Here is a 20,461-nt window from a genome sequence, read left to right as displayed (position 1 = left end):
CTGCACCCTGATAACCGCTGCCATTTGGGGCTAAGGGAGAGACCGAGCGTTTCCAACTGAGAAAGCCTGGACCAGGGAGGATAGGGCCTGAGGTGCCGGCAGGCTGGAGTGGACACCGGGGATGTGGCCGGAACAGGACACAAAGGCCCTGCCCTCCCGGACCAGAGTCAGTAACAGCTGCCAGCCTTCCCCATGCTGTGCCGGGACAGACTTACAGAGACGGTGGATACTTCGAGCCTGGTGCACAGCTGGGGGAGGGAGGAGGAGGCGGCAAAGCCACTGCCCAGGCCAGCGTGGGAAGGCCCGCACTCCACTAAACGGGGGTGCCGGAGGGTTTCCCGCGGGAGGTGAGAAGACCCTGAGAGCAGTCTAAGGGTCCACTGGCCAGTGGGGGGGGGGGGGGCAAGGAGCTGGAGCCTTGGTTTCCTTGCCTCCCCAGGGAGGGTGGCACAGGGAGGAAGCGCGGGGTGGGGGTGGGGGCCTGGGTGTCGGCCAGGCGGGGGTGCCCGAGCGGACCGGGCTGGCCTCCAGATGCCGGGCTCAGGACAGTGCCGCAGGGACAGAGTGGCGCATGAGCTGCCCTTCCCCTCCAGCGAAAATGCGGGAGCAGACTCCAGAGCAATGGAGCCCCCCACCCCACCCCCGCCCCTGCAGCGTGCAGGGGAGAGGACTGCGCGGGTTTGCACTACGAAGACTGGGCGGGTGCGCTTTCCAATGGGGTGAGGTAAACTCAGGTCACCTGGGAGGGAGGGCAGGTGGCAAAGAATTGTCGGGCCATGAGCCAGGCTGGGTCCGGAGAGGTGGGGTGCCTGGGTAGTTGTGGGCCCTGAAGCAGAGGCTGGGCAGTCCCTCCTCCCTCCTCCCCTCTCCGTCCCCGTGTCCCTCCCTCCTTCTCTGCTCCTACCTGCCCCTTCCCATTTCATACCCTCCTCCTTCTCTGCCCCTTGGCCCTCCCTCCTCCCTCCTGCCCCCCTCAACCCCTCCCTCATTCCCCTCCCCCTCCCCCTTCGCTGCCCCTCCCTCCTCCTTCTGTTCCTTCAAGCATCCAATTTAGGGGTGTTAATCCCACGCATAATGCTTCTCCACCATCCATCACCAGACTTTTCCCATGGCCCCACACAAAGCACCTTTTAAACATCCACTTCCCATCCCCCATGTACTTTCTGTCTCCATGAACTTGCTTATAGTAGTGATTTCGTATCGGTGGGCTCGCACTGTACCTGACCCTCTAGTGCCGCAGGGAAGAGTGATAAGAGAGCCAGGCCTGCAGGCTTGCCGCCCTTGTATTTCTTACTGCCGCCCTTACTGCAGGCAACATAGACAGTGAAGTTAGCCGATTCCTCTATTCTGCTACCCCGGAGGGGCGCCAAGGCCAGATTTGGGGAGCGCGGAACTCGAACCCACGGCCCTCAACTGGACACTGGTCTAGCGCCTAGAACTAGGCCGCCTGTGACCGCCAGGGGGCGCTGCCTCCCTGGGTTGGGGGGCGGACATGGCTTGGGGCGTGGCTTCCAGTCCCCGCCCACCACCGCCGGGGGCCCCAGGTTCAGGTGCGCGTGCGCAGTGCGCCCTCCGCGCGCCGAGTGAAAGCACCGCGGCGCAGGGGCTGCTGGGCTGGCGGCTCCTGTCGGTTCCCAGCCGGAGCGGGAGCGGCGGCCCGGGAGGATGTGGCGATCGGTGAGAACCCGCCCGGACTGACAGCCCCTCAGGCGACCGCCCAGAACGAGACACCATCCCCGCCCCCCCGTGCCCGGCCAGCGGTCCCCCAGAGTCCCGAGTCCCCGTCAGGGCACCCTAGAGCCCCTGGAGCCCCGAGTCCTCGTCAGGGCCCCCCAGAGCCGCCCCGAGCCCCGAGCCCCCGTCAGGGCCCTCAGAGGCTCTAAGGGCTCTTATCGGAGTCCGTCCACGCTCTCGTACGTACCCTCCCCTTCAGACACCTTCTAGACCCTTAGACCCTGTCGGGAGGACCCCCGGATACTGCTTCTAGCCCACCAGGGAGATGACTGCCCAGCCCACTCCCCAAAGGCCTGAAATCTCTGAGAAACAGACTCTCCACGATGCAAACCCTGTATCAGAGACACCTTTTGGAAGCTCTCCTTTCTTATCATTGTGTACCCATTTTCCAGAGAAACACTGTTTCCTGGGGCAGCTACTTAGTCTTTCTTCGCTCCCTGGACATGCGCACTGCTGTACCCCTTCTGTCACCCGTCTCCACTTTAAGCCATCTCTTACTGCCTAACAGTCTGCCAGAATCCCTGGAATCCTTCCCCGTAATTGAGAAGCACCCTTCCTTCGTTTTGCCTTTGAGAATTTCCTGGACACCTCTTTTCCCCGTCACCACTCAGTTCAGATCATCCTGAGCGGACGCCTGCCCGCCTTGTTCAGAGGTTCTCTTTCTCCACCCCTCTTCTCGAAAACTCCTCTGCACTTCTGCCTAACCCTTGGTTTCCCTGTTGCCCTGGGTGCCCCACCCACCCATCCTCCCAAGTTGTGCTTCTTTTGACCTTGAAATGGCAGCCAACTCCCAGCCCTGTCTCTTGCCTGGGCCTCCCATCTCATGCACATCTGCAGTTTTCTACCTTCCAGCCCATAATGTCATAACCACTGACTCAGTTCTTAACCCCGTTTCAGTTTTAAAGCTGCCAGGATGCAGCCTTACCAGATATGGGTTGGCTTTTACAACCAGGATTTATTAACTTACAATTTACAGTTCTTAGGTAATGAAAATGTCCCAATGAAGGCATCAGCAAGACAGTACTTATCCCCGAGCCTGCACATGCCAGAACAAACAAGCAGGACAGTACTTAGACTCTCAAGTCATGCTGCCAGCGTCTGCTGGTCTTTTGCTCCCAGGTTTTGTTGCTTTCAGCTTCTGGTTTCAGTGGTTTCCTTTCTGAGGTTCTGTTGGTCCTTGTTTGCTTCTCCAGCGCTTTTTGTCTGAGCTCTCTCAGCTTTTTCTGTCCTTCATTCTGTCATAAAGGACTCCAGTAAATGATTAAGACCCACCTTGAATTGGGTGGGCCACGTCTTAAATGAAACAAAACCTAATCAAAATGTCCCACCCACAATAGGTCTGGCCCCACAGGAATGGAGTAAAAGAGCATGGCCTTCTATGGGGTACATAACAGCTTCAAACCAGCATACCCCCTTTCCAAGAGCTCTTTCCCCATATGGTTTAGATCTGAAGAGAGCAAAGGGATAACTCAGCATTGTTCCTTTTTAACTTGGAATTTTCTGCAGAACTTGTCTTTTCTAGTAAGCCTAGCCTTGTAGGTTTAATAGTACAAATGAATTTCTATTTGTTTTTTGTGGCTTGCAGTGAGCAACTCTAGACATAGGAATGTATTATGGGCTGAGATGACGAAGCAAGATTAGTCCAAGAGTCAGGCACAGAGACACTGAGTTGGCCTTTAGGGTAGCACTTGACAGCGGACAAAACCTCCACTTATTTCGGGTCACTTAATCCTCTTGACAGTCCTATCATGTAGACGGGGAGGGTTGTTGCCCCTGTTTAGGAACTGCTCACAACCAGCAAGTGAAGTTGGACCCAGTTTCAGTGTCCTGACTGGTGCTGGGAGCCACAGACCCTTGGAAAAGGGCAGGACATTTGTGGTCATCCAGACCCACTCTTGGGTTCAGATTCCCGCCCACCACTTCCTAGCCACGGGAACATCTACGCACCTTGCTTTCCTTGGCTGTTGAGGCGTGTGGGGACTAACTTGCCCAGGTTCATGTCACCTCTGGGTTTTTCTGTTTCAGGTGTCATCCTAGGACTCGGCTGTTACATTTTACTACTGTGGACTTGTGTCAAGCAACCTTTTACCTTCTCTTCTAATCTGCTATGTCTAGTCTGCAAGCAGTTAGAAAACCAGACAGCTGAGCTTATGCTATAAGCAAAAAAAGGTCTTGTGATAAAAGCACACATGCTTTACTTTGTGAACTTTGTCGTAATTAGTTGAGTGTTATTACTTAGAGCACTTCCTTTTTTTTTTTTTTGCTACTTATAGGTTGTCAGCTATGTTCTCGATGAGTGCTGGAAAAGAACCCTCTAGATAAGTTGGGTATTTGTGTTTCTGCAGAAAAAACATAGGCATGCTTCCTATGGGAAAGCAGAGAATGAGGTAGAAGGTTGCGTATCATCTTGTCCCATCTGCGATGGGTTAGAAGTTGGAAGAGGGTGCTGGAACAAGTGTAACGGTCATCCTGGTTAGAGGGAACTGTCTGGGGGAACCCACTGTCCTCTCTGCATGTTTCCAGGATGGCTTGGTGGTCGTATTCTGGATATGGTTTTGATTATGGGTGATGTGGGGGAAGGTGCTATGAACTCGGTCCTAGGAGGACTGGCCCTGCCGTTTATAGCCACATGACCTCTCTGAGCTTCGGAGATTTCCCCTGTGGAATGGGGAATTTCAGAGGTGATAGCCTAAGGAACACTGAGCACTCCAAACTGGGAAAGAACCAGGCACCTGAAAAGTCCTGGGCCTCTAAGTTGTCACCATGAGCCTTTGTCCACTCAGTGTCCTGTCGAGGGCCAAGCTGCTAAGGGACCATTGCTGCCTCTTGCCCGGATGCTTAGTTTAGGGGTCCTAGCCAGTGTTGTCTGGAGATTCCTAGTCCTGTGCTTAGCTACCCTCTGTTTCAATTCAGCAAGCATTCATTAGGTGCCTACTTAATTCCAAACATTTTGCTAGATCCCGGAAATATTAAGAGGATTGAGGTGGACCCTGAGTAGGAGAGGTATGCACAAGGTGCAGAGAGGCATGAGGGAGAAGGAAGGGGAGGGCTGGAGGTGGGCAGATGGAAAAGGTGGCATGCGAGTCTGGCTGGGGCATCCAGGCAGGGCTGGAGCGTGGGGACGGCTGTCACAGGAGCATCAGGTGAGCAGTCAATGGTGGGAAATGAGTTGAGGCTGAAAAGACACAGACAGAGCCCCAGCTGTGGTTCTGGTTCTTAAAAATGTCAAGGCATTCATTTTCTCTGGGCTTTGACCATTTCCATCCTTCAGGTGCAATAGTGCACCTTGTGAATCAAAGGAACCTTCTTTGAAACTTTGGGGCAAACTTTACTACCCTTTCACTCTGCTTCTGCCCTTGTGCTCCCTTTAACCAAAGCATCTCTGCGCTTCATGTGTATAACCCATCTCCAAACTTTTGCATATGTTGGAAATATTCTACTTCCTTTTTTGAACTAAACAAACCTCTTTTTTCCCCCTTTAAAAGCCATGGGATGTTTCTTGAAGATGATTGTATAACGATACAGCTTTCACAATGTGACTATGTGATTGTGAAAACCTTGTGTATGATGCTCCTTTTATCTACCTTATCAACAGACGAGTAAAACATATGGAATAAAGATGAATAATAGGGGGAACAAATGTTAAATTTGGAGTAAGATGCTGGTGATCGGTGAGGGGGAGGGGTGGGGGGTAATGGTATGTGTGAATTTTTTTCTGTTTTCTTTCTATTTCTTTTTCTGAATGGATGCAAATGTTCCGGGAAATGATCATGATGGTGAATGTGCAACTATGTGATGATATTGTGGACTGCTGATTATATATGTAGAATGGAATGATCGAAAGAGGAATGTTTGCACTTGTTTGGTGTTTTTTGGTATTTAAAAAAATATTTTTTAATTGATGAATAAATAAATAAATGAGGAAGAAAGAGAAAAAAAAAGCCATGGGAAAAGTTGATGGTCTTTTAGCATAAATAATTCAGTTGGACCCAGCAAGTATGTGTAGAATTATGCTGTGTTCTGTGGGGTGGAGCAGGATTGGTGAGAGGAGGGTAAAGGGCTTGGGGATCAAAGGGCAGCTCGTGCAGTGGGAAGGGCATGGGGGACCGTGTTGTGTGGGGGCCCTCCAACCCCAGCGCACTCTGTGTCCTGACGACACACCCTCCCGGAGCACCTGCTGTGTATCAGGTGCTGCTCAAAGGGACTTGGAAATGTCAGCTCGCTTAACCCGCATCTTAATTGTGCAGCGGTCCCCACTTATTGAGAGGGGAAACTGAGATAAGTAATTCACCCAAGGCCCCACAGCTGGGTGTCGGAGTCTGCGCCAGGATTTCTTAGCCACAGCTGTCCTAGGATGATTCTCTGCTGTTTGGTGGGGAGGGTCCTCACTCTGCAAGGTATTCAGCAGCTTCTCTGCCTCCACACATTTGATGCTCCCCCTGCCCTTTCAGTTTGACAACCAGACGGTGCCATTGTCCCCGTGGGGCAGAGTCGCTCTAGGTGAGGCCCCTGGCCCTGCATTAGCTGCCTCCTCTCCAAGATGCCTCCTTCCTGGCTGGGACTTTCATGACGATACACGTATTGTGCAGTTTTTGATCATGAAAGCATTTAAATACAGACAAGTTGAAAGCACAGTGTGGACACTTACCCAGATGCCCATTGCCTGGATTTAGCCATTGTTGATCTGTCACCTTGAGGTTTTCTGTTTCTACTTGCAAATACATATTTTTGGTGTCACTGGATCATTTGAAAGTAAATTGCAGGTATTTTAACACTCTTACGTGTTTCAACGTGCATCTTCTAAAAAAGGACATTCTCTTACATAAGGATGGGAACTTCATCATGCCTGAGATTATTAACAATAATCCTCTAATGCCTATTGCCTGGTCCATATGCAAATCTGCCTTTTGACCCAGAAACGTCCTTCACAGATGATTTTTCCAGCTCAGGCCCCAGCCAGGGTTTGTACTTAGTGTTTGGTCTTGAGTCATCTAGTCCCTTAACCTGCTATGACCTCCCAATCATTTTTCCCTGTGACTTTTTTTTTAACTTCTTACAATGAAAAATTTTAAATCTTTATAGAAATAGAAAGGGTAGTCTAATGCCTGGCACTAGTACTTACTGGGTCACAGGTAATGCTGTTTCTGAAGAGACCAAACCAGTTGTCAGACTGTCCCACGTTCCAGATCTGCTTGTCGGGGTACTTTAGGCTCACTGATAAAGGCCATCCAGTCCTCAGGGCACAGCCTTTGCTCAGAAACTGGTACATGGTGCCAACTCACCTAACAGAAACCATCTAAGCGAGAGGACCGTATACAGGACAGTGTCACAGAACTCCCAGGCCCTCAGGCTCTTACTCCTGCCCCTGTCCACTTGGCTGTGTTATGTAGATGTCCTCTTCCAGAGCCAGCCAGCGCTACTCTGACTCAGGCCCCAACCCCCTCCTCTTCCAGGCTGACCTTGCTCAGGACATCTCCCTGCCTCCCCCCCCCCACCCCCCCACCTCCTGGGGAATCTGGCAGGATGAGCAGAGCGCTGTGCTGCCCTCTTGCAGGAAAACCCGGGGGTCTGGAGCCTCAAGCCCCCTGCTTGCTACCACCTGTCTGTCTGCAGCTGTTCTCTTGCCTCTGGAGTTTGCCTTGAGGGTCAGCACTGTGTGTGTGTGTGGCCTTGTTGAGCAGAGATCTGTCAGCTCCGCTCTTCTCTTGGGCCAGGAGGTCACGGACCTTCTTCTTTGTCTTCTGTGCTTTGCGGTCCTTGAAATTGCCTGGAGTGCAGCGCGCCTGGCCTTGGCAGCAGTGATGGCATGCACAGCTGTACTGCAGCCTGGGACTTACTAAGCACAGTCTTCTTCCCCTATAAACTAAAAATATAGAAGAATTCACAGGTGGCGAATTTGTGAGGAACTTTCAAGTCCTCACAGTTAAAATAAGATTGCACGATGTAGAACAAGAGCCTCTGTGACCGCTTGCACTGAAGCATGCTGTCTCTGCCCAGCCTTCCTTGCTCAGTGGTATAGAGGCTGCTCGGGCTTGCCCATCTCTCAGGCCTCCACAAGTTCCAACTTTTCCTTTCATTTGCTCTCAGAACAATTACATTTTTCCTGTGTTTTGTCTTCTACCTTAGACTTGAAAGTGTCAGCTTTCTGGTCTGGTGGTTAAGCATTCTTGACACTTTCCTCCAGAGATGTAGAGTGCCATTCCCATGCTCACTTGCCGGTGGTCAGCACTGCAGGAAGTAGCAAATGAGAGGGCCAGGCAGCCTGGACTATCTCATGGCACTCTGAACAACTGTCAAGGCTGGGAAGATTCCCATGGTGGGTGAGGCAGATCAACACGTCGTTTCTTCTTTTTTTTTTTTTTAGTGGATGATTATTTCTCTGAATTCTGAAGAGGAGGGGAGGGCTGAGTTTCTGTTGGGAAGGCACCAGGATAATACAGCAGCGTGAAGATTTAGCATCAGAAAGACGAGAGTTCAAGCACTTTGCTGCTGCTTGCTAACTTTGTGACCTTGGACAAGTTACTCAACCTCTCTGAGCCTTAGGGTCATCACCTAGAAAGCAGGGGCAGTACTCCCTTCTCACCAGGTTGTGCAAGTGTTTGGGAGAAGGCCTGTGTGAAGGCCCTTACTATGGCTGGCTCATAGGATTCAAATAAGGAGCCATTAATACTCCAAAACCGCCAAGGGGGATTGAGAGCCACCTAGGGCTCATCCAAGGAGCTTTCTAGAACCTGAATTGCCCATTACCAAAATATGTAGTCTTGAGTTAGACAATTAGAAGGAAGAATTGTGGGAAGTCGAGGAGTGTGTTTGGTCTTAATTTCCACATAAGCAGCAGCCCCGGAGCAGCTATAACCTGTCAACACCCAGGAAGTCTGTTTCTATTTTCTGGAGTCCTGGGTGGGAGCAAAGGCTGGGGCTTTATTTTAGGAGCAACTAATTGGCTTTTGTTAGCAGAGATTGAATTGGAGAAAGTGAAAACTCAGTTGAACGGGGGAGCCAGTGGGGGCCTGGACACGTCCCAGTTTCCCATGCCCTGGAGGACCCCGGGGCCAGGGGAGGGGCAGGATCCTGACTTTGGCAAGTCATTTAACCTCTTGGGCCTGGCGCTGGGCCTGATGGGATTCACTTCCTGGACCCTGCAGTCTCGTGGTAAGCCTGGTGTTCTGTCATGGGAAGGCGCCCAAGAAAGCAGCAGACATGTTCTGAATAACGAGTTGGGTCCCCAGGAGAAGTTCCAGGGGTGACCTCTGAGCTGGGCTGACCCCCTGGGGTCCTGAGCCTCAGAGGGTGTCATGAGGAGAGGGGACACACACCCCCACACACATACAAACACCACCTTCAAAGAATAGAAACCAAAGATGCTTCTCTAGGTCATTCACAATGAAGCACAAACTCCGCTAGGCAGGAAGTTTGTTCCATCTTTCAGCATGGGAAGGCCCTTCTCTTCTGGAAGCAAAAGGGACCCAAGTCTCACCTTCTGTCCCTGTGCTTCTCAGGGTCCAGAGGGGAACGTGGGGGCCCAACCTTGGCAAACTGAGGAATAAGTTGAAGATTATCTGGGGACCCCCTGGCCAGTCTCTTCCTTGACTGGCTCACCACTCCCCATGTCGTTTCTTTTTATAGAGATTGGGAGGACACTGGAAGACCATTCATTTCAACAGCTTGTAATTGATATACAATTGAAAGGCATTCTGGGCAGAAGCCACTGTTTTAAATTGCATTTAGCCTTTCCTTCTCATAACACCGTTACTTGTCTCTGCTCTAAAGAGGTAGGATTGGCTTTTCATTCCTGCATCAAATATGAGCCTGGCTGCAAGCCTGGAGAAGCGCCAGTGTTCTTTGAGGGATGCTTCGATGGTGCCTTTGGGAGGCACAGCTTGCCCTCAGACTGGGCCTTTGTAAATGCTGGCAGGTGAAGAAGCCTGGAGGGCAGTGCCTACTGCAGCTGACCTCTGTGCTGTCTGCTCTCTTTGCAGTTGCAGCTTTGCCACTTTCACTTTGCTCTGCTGCAGGGCAGGCAGAAGCCCTGGCCATCCCCAGCTTTATTCTTCAGGAGAAACTTCAGGATCTGGCCTGCAAGGTAATGAATTCTCTACCAGCCATGGTCCCTCTAGGGCATGCATCACCCACCAGGCAGGACAAGTGACCCTCTTTTGTGGGCTGTGACTCCCCCAGACCATGTAAGCAGTGCACAGGGGCCCAAGCATGGACCTTGTGCACCCATCCCCCCTCTGAGACTGCATTTATTCCACAGCTGGGGGCCCTGACAGGGTCCTGATCCATAATTTAGAGTTACTTTCAAAGGGGCAAACACCCCCTACTGTAAGCATGATGAACAAATAGCTGATGGGTGAAGAACAGCTCAGATAGCGCTACGTGCTTTGAAGGAGAAGCAGAGGGAGATGTGAAGAGTTGGGAAGGGAATAGTTTGGTGGGGTGGGGCGGGAAGGGGGCAATAGAAGCCACGGTGTGAGAGAAGAGATTCGAGAAAAAGGGTTTCCAGCAGGAAAAAGCACCAGTCCAGAGGCCCTGAGGCCATTGTGACTAGACTGCAGTGGGACAGGGGACAGGTGTGGAATGAGGCTGGAAAGGTGGACAGAAGCTGGAGTCTGGGGCCTGGTGGCCAGGCAGGAGTGAGTTGCCTGTGTGCTCTCTCCTGGTAGAATGGGGCCGAGAGGCTCCCTCCTCTCTGGGCCGTGCACATAGAAGACTGGAGCAGGCACCTGGCTGAGGGATGTTCCTGCCTCTGCTGTATTCAGCGCGTATTGAGTGCTTACTGTCTTCCTTCTGTTTTGAACTCTACTTTATTGAGCTCAGCATCTCACTAGATCTTTGCTGTCATGCTTCTTTTTTTTTTTTTTTTTTTTTTTTTTTTTTAAAGACAGAGAAGGAAGGAAGGATAGAAGGAAGGATAGAAGGAAGGACTGTCATGCTTCTTACAGTCTTCTTACAGTCTACTTGAGTCTTTCCTAAAAACTCTGCCCTTGAGTCACCTGCCCTCTAGGGCCCACCTCCCCCTCCTCCCTGTTTAGGCCTCCTGGTGTCTAGAGAGTTGACATGGGGCTCAAAAAAAGGACATTCTAATGGGGGGGCACCCACTCTTGTGGCCTGGACCCTGGGTCACCTGCAGAGGTCCACAAGGAAGCCGGACAGGCCAGGAGTGCAGGCAGCCACTGCCTGTAAGCTGTGGGGGGAAGTGAGGGAGTGGGGCAGAAGAGCCTCACACCAGCCCCCAGTCCAAGCTGCAGGTTCTCTGGCCTCTCCCAGGAGGAAGAGGGTAGGAGGGACAGAGACAAGAAGTAATCCCAGAGTGGTGTACGTCTCCCTCCAGCTCCTTGAGTCCCCAGCCCCTGTGGAAGAGGGTGACTTCTGCCACGGTGGTGGGGGTGCCCCTGCTCCTCGGCATCCACTACCTCACAGCAGAGGCTCAGGAGAAACGTAGGATGCGGCTCATGGTGGATGGCGTCGGGCGCTTTGGCAGGTGGGTGAACTTTTCCTCCCATGTCATGAGCTCTTGCCCTGTCCTCCGGTCAGCCCAAGGGTGGCCCGTCCCAGCCTCACGGATTACTTGGGCCTTGTGGGAAGCTAGGGAGGGACTGTGTTTTTTTGCTGGGAACTTTGATACACCTTCCAGGTAGCCTGTGCTAGATATGAAAGTCCTGTGCTAGGGTCGGTGATGGGGCAGGGAGGGGCGGCTTGTTCAGCTACGAGGGCCCAGCCAGGACCAGCCACCCACCAGGGCACCAACCCCACAGCCCTTTCCTCAGATAAACATTGGCTGAGGGGGAGGGGCTTTGTAACAGGGCTGCCTCCATCCCACCACATGCTCCCTGTCCCGCATGCTGGGCAGCTCCTAGGCCCTAGCTCCCTCTTCCTCCTCCTCGTTCTTCTCCCCTCCACCCACAAAGGCTTAGAAGAGCTGGCATTGCAGGCAGAGAAGTCCGGGACCGGATTGCCCTTTTGTGTGGCCGACTAACTAGATTTGGAGGGGTTCCTGTTTGTTCTGTATTTCAAAGGGAAGGTCCTTTATCGCTCAGTCCAAGAATCTTGGGGTGGAGCTGATACCTCCTGTCAGAGGCCTTGGGTGAGCATTTCTGTGCTTGGTCAGATTCCAGGAATTGCTGCAGCCCAAAGACCTGTTTAGCCTGAGCCTCCTGAGAACCAGCTCTTGACACTAACTAAAACCTGAAGTAGCTGTCACCCAGTTAACCAAAGACCACTGTTACACCAGGGGGCACATGCTTGCTTCGGGAGGACACAGGAAATGAGGCTTCTGCCCGAGCTTGGTTACAAGGCTTCAGCGGCTACTGCCTCGGCCACCGTCTGTGCTCTGCCCGGGCAGCTCTGCCCAGCTCCACTGCTGCCTCTCCAGGCCTTGGCTGATCTCCTAAGGGAGTTTGCTTAGGATTCACGGGGTCTTCAGGCCCTTGAGCGAAAGATTCATTTAGATTCAGGTGCTGACCTAAGTGGGCCTGTGAACAGATGGATAGTTGAAGGCTTCCAGCTGCTGTGCACAAAACGCATTCATCTCCTCCACTCTCTAGAGGGTGTTGTCCTTTTTAACAGGTTTGGGAGGTGTCTGCTGTGTAGTGTGGGCACCTGTCTGGTCTTTCTTGGCCAACAATGGGATCTGGGAGGATAGAGCCTCAGGCTGCCTCTGTCTTTATCTCTGGCCCTCTGTGCCCTTCCATGGGTGCAGCGAACACGGCTGGTGGGGGCCGAAGTGTGATGCTATCCGGATGCAGCCTGCTTCCAAGCGAATGCTGCAACCTTGGTCTGCCATGGCACGTTCTGCATCACACAGCTTGTGGTCCCCAGGGGCAGGTTTGTTTTCATAGCTGTCTTCCAGAGGCTGGGGTTGGAAAGAGGGAAGTGAGGCTGCCGCTGCTCTTGGCCCAGCCCAGAGAGTTGCCAGGGCCTGAGTAGAGTAAATCAGGGCCATCTTGCTGGGAAAGGGTTTGGAGTGTGTTCTGTGGAGTGTAGAGGAGAGGGGGAGGGGCCTTTTGACTCTGGATGCCCCTTGCCAAGAGCAGGCTGCAGCTAAGAGGCAGGAGGTGTGTGCCAGCTCTCACAGCCCCTCTCCTGGGGGTCCAGGGGTCCAGGGGTCCAGGGGTCCAGGGAGTCAACCACTCTGGAGACTTGAATTCTGGCCCTTGGCCCCTCCCTTTCCAGACCCAGTGTTGCCACCCAGAGCCTGGGGTGTAGCAAGTAAATATGGCCAGCCCTCAGCTAGGAACGCCTCCGCAGGTCCTGCACCTCAGAGCACACAAGCCATCGGCAGATGCTTCTGGCTCTAAGCCTTGCTGGGGCGACCTTGGTACACAGGGGTGTAGTGAGTGCTTTGTGGAGCCCATGCGCCTCGCAATATGATTGGAAGCTGAAAGAACAGGGAAGTAGTGGTGCAAGGAGCAGGCTGTGCCCAGAGCCAGGTGAGCACCATGGAGGGTGGGGAGCGCATCCTGCTGGTAGGCGAGGGCCAGTGCAGGTGACTGTGTCCCCACATGGCAGCTGCACCAGCTCCTCATGGAATTTCTTGTGTAACGACTGTGGCAGGGGCCTGCCCTAGACCCTCCTGTGAGCAGAACCCTGGTGGAAGCCAGCCAGCCTCTCCCCCTGTACCCCAGGAGCTGTCCCCACCTGCCCCCAGTCACCACAGCTGCTCAGCCTCTGAGTCCTCCACAGGCCCCGACATGTGCCCTTGAAGTCATATTTTAAAATTAAATCCCCCTTTCCACAGATGTCAACAGTATTTTTTCACATCTCTAATTTTTCTTATAAAAGTACTGAGTTTACTATAAGTAAAATTTCATGGTAGAGAAGTAAAAAGTGTAAAAGCTTCCCATAACCTACACCAAAGATGAAAATTAGGAAAGCTTTTGTCACTGACTGAGCCCTGTGCACACGCCCCATAAGTAGCTGAACCCTCATGCCTGGTCCCGCAGTTGTCCTTCACTCACCTGGGCCGTCAGGAAGCAGGTACTTCACGGCTACAACGTGACACTTGGAGTACCTCACCCTTAAAAGAAACTTTGTTTTGGGGGTGAAAGGTTCTTGGACATGCACGGCAGCTGCTCCCATTTGCAAGTCAGTACTCCGTCTCGGTGACACATCGTTCCCACTGGCTTCAGTGCAAACCATGCTTGCTCGGTAGTTCAGCTCGGAGGTCCACGGGTGGACGTGTAGTGCTGGCATCACCCTCACGCTCCTCCTGACCTGGCTTCACCCTTGAGCAGTGCTGGAAGCTGTCCACATCCGTGAACACAAGCCTCTGGGGGGTGTGCTGGGGGGGGGGCAACTTCTCAAAGGAAAACAAGGCTGCTTCACTAGAAGGACCAACAGGTGGGGCTGTCCCATGCCCCTGCCCTCTGAGCAGAGGCCATGCCAGGGAAACCTGGTGGCACCTCCTAGTTTTGGTGGTTTAGTCACACCTATGTGGGGCCAGCTCTGTGCCAGCCAGGCCCTGACACAGGGACTCAGAGGTGGCTGTCAACTCTGCCTTTAGTTGCTGACAACCTAAAGACCGTCTTCCTGCGTATTTCTCTTAGTAATTAAACTTTATTCTGTCAAGTGAATATTTATAAGAATGTCAGTCTGTGAAAGCAAAGTGCTTTGGTCAGTGGTCAGTCTTGCCCACGGAGCTTCCCTGCTGTCCCAGAGTGGCCACTGCACCTCGGGACTGTAGGACGTAACTGGAGGTGCACCATTCGGCCTGGTGGATTTCTGTGCTGGGTGCTTTCCGTTGGAGCCTCAACCTGGGGAGGCCTCCTGAAGCCCCCACCAGGCCGCATGGCGGGCCTCAGAGTGGACTTACCCCCAGAGGTGCCCCTGCCTCAAGCCCAAGCATGGAGACTGGAGTGCAGGTTGCCAGGGGCTGGGCAGCAACCAGGGAGCCGGGGCAGGGAGTGTCCTCAGGTCACAGTAGCCTTCAGGCCAAGTGCATGGGTTTCTGGCCAGTCCCCGTTCCCCTGCCAAACACACCTATCTTTGTGCTCCTGTGCAAAGCACACCCATCTCAGCACTGGACCCCACTGCAAACCCTACCCTTGTCCAGCAGGCTCTGAGCTTCTCCTAAGGCTCCAGAGCCCCCTGACCCATGGAGGGTGGTAAATGCACGTGCAGCTGCCGTGCATGCCCGTGTGGTCCCGGCCCACACTGCGTCCCTCTGCCCAGGCTCACCCTCTCCCGCCTACACGCATCCCTGGAGCCAGCTCTTACTGAACACACCCCTCTCTGCTTCCTGCCTTGATTCCTTCTCTGCAGACAATGCCCTGCCCGGCCCACCACCATCCCACCCCACCCCACCCCACCCCCTGCCATTTTAGTAATCTCAAGGACCCCAGATCCAGCTCTACCCCAAATCCTGTCTCCCTGGGCATTCTCTGGCCTTCCACCACTTCTGCCCTCTAGCGACCTCTGCTGCTTTGTTTCTTCTCAACCACCGTTCCCAGGGCACCAGCCTCCCCTTGCTCTTTGCCACCCCACACCTCACTGGTCCCCTCCTGCCCTGTGGATCTCACCCGTCTCCTGAGGAGGCCTCTGTCTTTCCCGTGCCTGCCTGCATCTTGCCCCCTCAGTGGCACCAGACTGTGGCATGATCAGGGAGTGGCATTGGTGTGGACCACTCTGCTGCAGAGCCCCATGGGGCCTCTCCAGGCCAAGAAACAATCCCAGAACTGCCCCTACTTGGGCTGGTTTGGTGGGTTTGGGGCTGCCTTTGGGGAGACTTCCTGTGCTGGGTCTGGGGGCCTGTGGGATGCAGAGGACACAGGGTGTGGCCGAGGATGAGACAGCAGCCCTATCTAGTGGCCCACAGCAGCCTCTGTCCCCTGCTTGGCTCTTGTCCCTGGACTTGAGGGTCTGGCAGGGGTGGGATCAGCCGGTAGGTGGGTGTGAAAACTGAGAGGAAGCAGAGCAGCGACAGCCTGGTGCCCGTGATGGAGGAGGGACTGAGCAGCCTCTGCCCCCAGGTCTCTGAGGATCGGTCTGCAGATCTCCCTGGACTACTGGTGGTGCAGTCACGTGGTCCTGCACGGGGTGGATGAGGTTTGTCCTATGGGCTTCACTGGGGTCTACCAAGGTCCCTGCCCCACCCATGGGGGTGGGGGCATCCTGGAGGTAGGCCTAGCAGAGGGTGGGAAGGAGGCACCCAGCCCATCCCATTCCCCAATGCCTTCCCTCCATGCCTGTGGCCAGAACAGCCTGCGGTACTTGGAGGCAATGTCTACATGTCATCAGCGGGCAGCCGACGCCCTTGTGGCCGGCGCCATCAGCAACGGGGGCCTATACATCAAGCTGGGCCAGGGGCTGTGCTCCTTCAACCACCTGCTGCCGCCTGAGTACATCAACACCCTGCGCGTGCTGGAGGACCGGGCCCTCACACGCAAGCCCCAGGAGGTGAGCAGATGTGCGGGGTGGGGATGAAGGAGAGCTGGGGCCCTCTCCTGGGAGGGGCGTGGCCACAGCCTTGTGAGCCGTGGCTGGACCCACGGGCCTCCTGCCCAGGTGGATGAGCTCTTCCTTGAGGACTTCCAGGCCCCGGCCCACGAACTCTTCCAGGAATTTGACTACGAGCCAATGGCAGCTGCTAGCCTGGCCCAGGTGCACAAAGCCCGGCTGCATGACGGCACGCAGGTGGCTGTGAAGGTGAGGGGCCTCCTGTAGCACTGTCCTGGGACCACCACAGGCCACAGCAAACACCTCAGTGCCTATTGCCACCTTGTCTGTTCAGGTCCAATACATCGACCTGAGGGACCGGTTTGATGGAGACGTGCATACTCTGGAGTTCCTGCTGCGCCTCGTCGAGCTCATGCACCCCAGCTTTGGCTTCAGCTGGGTCCTTCAGGTATGGTGGCCTCAAGGGTATGCTAGGAGCAGGGACCGTTCCAGTCCCTTCCAGAGCCTCACCTGCTCATGTGTGGCCCCCAGGATCTGAAGGGGACCCTGGCCCAGGAACTGGACTTCGAGAACGAGGGCCACAACGCTGAGCGCTGTGCACGAGAGCTGATGCACTTCCGCTACGTCGTGGTTCCCCGTGTGCACTGGGACAAGTCCAGCAAGGTGGGCTGGCCCAGGCCTACCCAGGGTGGGGAACAGCATGGGCCTACTGAGCCAGCCCCTTGCTCTCTCCCAGCGTGTGCTCACGGCTGACTTCTGTGACGGCTGCAAAGTCAATGATGTGGAGGGCATCCGGAGTCAGGGGCTGGTGCTGCAGGATGTGAGTGAGCCTGGGGCCAGGGCTGGGGCCAGGGCCAGGCAGGACCTGGAGGTGCAGCCCTGCCTGCCCACAGCTCATCTGTCCTCCCCAGGTGGCAGAGAAGCTGGTCCAGGCTTTTGCAGAGCAGATATTTTACACAGGCTTCATCCACTCTGACCCCCACCCTGGCAATGGTAGGAGAGGACCTCGGGGGGTGAGGCTGTGGGGAGTGGGGGACCATGAGCTGACACCCCGTGTCCCTAGTTCTCGTGCGAAAAGGTCTGGACGGGAAAGCAGAGCTGGTGCTGCTGGACCATGGGCTCTACCAGTCTCTGGAGGAGAAGTGAGCACAGTTCAGGGCAGAGGCGGGCCCCAGGGGGGGCTAGCGAGGCTTCTCCTTGCAGCTGCTCCTGCCCTGGGTGTGAGGGGACTCATTTTGGCCACTGCCCACAGGGACCGGGCAGCCCTGTGCCAGCTGTGGCGGGCCGTCATCCTCAGAGACGACACAGCGATGAAGGTGCATGCAGCTGCGCTTGGGGTGCAAGGTGAGGGGACGCTCGCAGGCAGGCGTTGGGGGGGGTGGCCTCCCCAACCTGAGCTAGCAGGCCCTCTCGCCCACAGATTACCTCCTGTTCTGTGAGGTGCTCATGCAGCGGCCTGTGCGCCTGCGGCAGCTGTGGCACTCCAACCTGCTGAGCCGCGAGGAGACGGCCTACATGCAGGACATGGCGCGCGCACACTTCGATGGCATCATGGCCGTGCTCAAGGCCCTGCCACGCCCCATGCTGCTTGTGCTGCGCAACCTCAACACAGTTCGTGCCATCAACGCTGCGCTTGGCGCCCCAGTTGATCGCTACTTCCTCATGGCCAAGAGGTTGGTTTGGGGCCGGGGGGTGCTGCAGACCAAGCAGGAGCCCAGCTAATGCCTGTGTTCTGGCGGGCAGTGCTGTCAAGGCCTGGAGCCGCTTGGAAGGTGCCACATACCGAGGCATCTATGGCTTCAGCCTTCTGCGCCAAATCAAGGTCTTCTGGGAGATGCTCAAGTTTGAAGTGGCCCTGAGGTAAGTGCCAGGTGACCCTGGTGGGGCAGGCAGGGCCCAGGCCTGGCTGGCTCCTCACCAACCCAACCCCTACCCAGGCTGGAGATGGCCTCCATGTGGCTCACGGCACACCTGGTCCGCACATTGGTCCGTCTGGGCATCGTGGTCCCATCTGAGAGGCTCTATGAGTACCTGGAGACGTAGGCACCCTCACACCACAGCCCAGATGTCCACGAGCAGATGGCACCGCAAGACAGGTGCCCCACAACCAGGCACTGGGGGAGGGGCTGCATGGACGGACTTGACCACAGCCTGGCCAGAAAGCCCTACAATGACCACACATTCTTCAAAATCAAATCTCTTTGTATTTTGTACAAAAATTGGGTGGGAGGTGGCTATGAGGCTAGAAATGGGCAGTGACGCGGTCTGTCTCCAGCAGGTCGTCCAGGATCTGTGGGGACAGGGGTGGGTGAGGCCCAGGCAGGCAGGGGTCTGGTACCCGTGAGGGCAGGACACAGGGAGCTGGGGTACTCACGATGTCTGGCGTGGTGCCGATCTTCTTGGCCAGCTCGCCACGCTCCATGGCACTCAGGTATAGGTAGCGGTTGAGCAGCTCCCCGTCAAGGACATTGCGCACAGCGTTCTGGAGGATGCGCCGGTCCACGTGCAGCATCCTGGGAGGCAGAGGTCAGGGGTCAGGGCAGGAGAGGCAGTGGGGGGGGGGGCACCGGATGGGCGTCACTCACCGGAAGGCACGGGGGTTGAGGCCAGCGTGATGGGGCAGCATGGTGGTCAGCGCGTTCTGCAACATCAGCAGCCGCCGGTATGTCTTCTCCTGCATGGGCAGCAGGAGCCCGATGCCACCATCCAGGGTGGCTGAGAGGTGGGGGAGCATGTGAGCAGGGCCAACTCTCCACCCCACCCAACCCCAGTGCCCAGAACGCACCGAACCACGTGATGTGCTTGTTCTCCCACACCACTGACTTCTTGCTGGGACCCTCAGCAGCCCCCCGGCACGGGGTCCTCCAGAACGTGTTCACATGGGCGCCCACATGGAAGTCTGCCCGGCGCAGCAGGCGCATGCCCCCAAAGCTCTCCTTGGCTAGATCAGGGGGCCACATGTCGGGAACTAGGGGTCGGGGACCGACCCCGCCCCAGCCGATGTGGGAGGGGAGCACTCACCTTCTGGCAGGTACATGTACACCATGAGGTTGCGGTCTCGGTCGGACACTGCAGACAACAGGCCCCAGGGAGGTCAGCCCCAGACCCCGCAGCCCCCGAGTCCCAGCCCCAGCCGGCAGTGCTCACCCAGGAAGCCCAACTGGGCATTGTCTACCATGAAGTCCACGCTGTACACCTCAAGGGGCTTGGCATCCTGGGGGGGAAGGGGCTGTCAGGCAGGCCGGCCACACAGGCACGGGGGGCACCACAGGCCCACTGCCGTACCCGGGAAACAAGGCTCAGTGTCTTGCTCTCCTCCTGGTACCGCAGCAGCGAGATGCTCTTCATGACGTCCGCGGCCAGGATGAAGTTCTTCACGCTGATCATCTGGTGGATGTAGAGCTGCGTGTCGATGAAGGCCATGCCCGTCAGCTCACTGGCCCGCAGGCTCCACAGGAAGATCTAGAGGACAAGGGGGGGATGAGTGGGGATGCTCGGGTGGGGGAGAAGCGGGGGCGCCCCTGGGTGGGAGAAGGCGGGTGTGCCAGGCTCACCTTCTGACCAATGGCGGACACCAGGTGGCCATTGCAGTGGCACAGGGCTGTGACCGGCCCCTTCTGTTCCTTCTCATACAGGACTTTGAACTTGTTCTTGGTCAGGGGCTGGCCAGGCTCAGGCACCACCTCAATCACGTCCATGATGAGGATCTGGTGGGGCAGGGCTGTGAGGCTGGGGCAAGGCACCGCAGCCACCCCCCATGGCTCCTGCCGGCCTTACCCGCCCTCGGCATGTGACTTCCTCCCCTTGCATGAGGCAGGTCCCTGCGGCCACATAGCCCTTAAGACCCGACACAGTCTCCTCACTGCGCAGGGACACGGTCTTCATGCAGGTGACGTGCTCCCACTCTTCCAGCTCAATCCTGAGGGGACAGGCATCAGGATGTGCTGCAGGCCCAGCTGACAGGCACCCCCACCCACAGGCTGGGCCTCACCGGGCATTGGGAATGGCCTCCCAGCTGACAGGGGAGATGAGCTGGATGGAGAAGGCTTCCTGCTGGGGGTGGATGTAACGGTCATCTGTGGGGCAGAGGGCAAGGAGCGGGGATCACGGTGAGCTGGCTGACCTGCCTGGCCAAGAGTGGGTAAAGGGCAAGGGGTAGAGATCACAGTGGGCTGGTCAAGACCCGCCTGGCCAGAAGCAGGGCTATGCCCACCTCTCTCAATGGTCTCGAATTCCTTCTCCTCACCAGTCATGCGGGGGATGCGGGTACAGGGCGCGTTGGTGCTGGTGGCCACAGCATACACCTGAGAGGGAGGGTAGCGTGTCAGGT

At 55.7% G+C, this 20,461-nt stretch overlaps 2 protein-coding genes across 9 annotated transcripts in view; one reads left to right on the top strand and one right to left on the bottom strand.

Moving 5' to 3' along the window:
- The first annotated feature begins 1,570 nt into the window (after positions 1-1,570).
- ADCK5 (aarF domain containing kinase 5) lies at positions 1,571-18,346 on the top strand. Of its 4 annotated transcripts, none has more exons than XM_077166501.1 (15): positions 1,571-1,677; positions 9,714-9,817; positions 11,069-11,218; positions 15,705-15,780; positions 15,931-16,131; positions 16,294-16,380; positions 16,466-16,579; positions 16,663-16,794; positions 16,868-16,951; positions 17,025-17,124; positions 17,195-17,273; positions 17,384-17,475; positions 17,552-17,804; positions 17,875-17,991; positions 18,069-18,346. In XM_077166501.1, exons 1-15 carry the CDS (start codon positions 1,666-1,668, stop codon positions 18,172-18,174), a joined length of 1,707 nt encoding a protein of 568 aa, XP_077022616.1. In that variant the 5' UTR covers positions 1,571-1,665; the 3' UTR covers positions 18,175-18,346. The 4 variants fall into 4 exon arrangements, with proteins under 4 accessions (XP_077022616.1, XP_077022615.1, XP_077022614.1 ...); XM_077166500.1 differs by having other exon boundaries at positions 16,240-16,380; positions 17,043-17,124; XM_077166499.1 differs by having other exon boundaries at positions 16,240-16,380.
- CPSF1 (cleavage and polyadenylation specific factor 1) overlaps positions 18,313-20,461 on the bottom strand; it is a 33,897-nt gene continuing 31,748 nt past the window's right edge. For 4 of the 5 annotated variants that reach the window (XM_077166495.1, XM_077166498.1, XM_077166496.1 and 1 more), the window contains 11 exons: positions 20,345-20,435; positions 20,123-20,207; positions 19,909-20,050; positions 19,686-19,838; positions 19,417-19,593; positions 19,279-19,345; positions 19,153-19,200; positions 18,917-19,072; positions 18,717-18,846; positions 18,506-18,644; positions 18,313-18,421 (listed from right to left, as the gene is read on the bottom strand). In XM_077166495.1, coding sequence (XP_077022610.1) covers positions 18,374-18,421; positions 18,506-18,644; positions 18,717-18,846; positions 18,917-19,072; positions 19,153-19,200; positions 19,279-19,345; positions 19,417-19,593; positions 19,686-19,838; positions 19,909-20,050; positions 20,123-20,207; positions 20,345-20,435 — 1,236 coding nt within the window. In that variant the 3' untranslated portion in view covers positions 18,313-18,373. The remainder of the gene's footprint in view (positions 18,422-18,505; positions 18,645-18,716; positions 18,847-18,916; positions 19,073-19,152; positions 19,201-19,278; positions 19,346-19,416; positions 19,594-19,685; positions 19,839-19,908; positions 20,051-20,122; positions 20,208-20,344; positions 20,436-20,461) is intronic. The other variant, XR_013178101.1, reaches the window with a different exon arrangement.

The sequence above is a fragment of the Tamandua tetradactyla genome, chromosome 6 (assembly GCF_023851605.1).
Source record: "Tamandua tetradactyla isolate mTamTet1 chromosome 6, mTamTet1.pri, whole genome shotgun sequence".
Classification (NCBI taxonomy): Eukaryota; Metazoa; Chordata; class Mammalia; order Pilosa; family Myrmecophagidae; genus Tamandua; species Tamandua tetradactyla.
The sequence above is the reverse complement of the archived record's forward strand: the minus strand, read 5'-3'. Positions and strand labels throughout refer to the sequence as shown.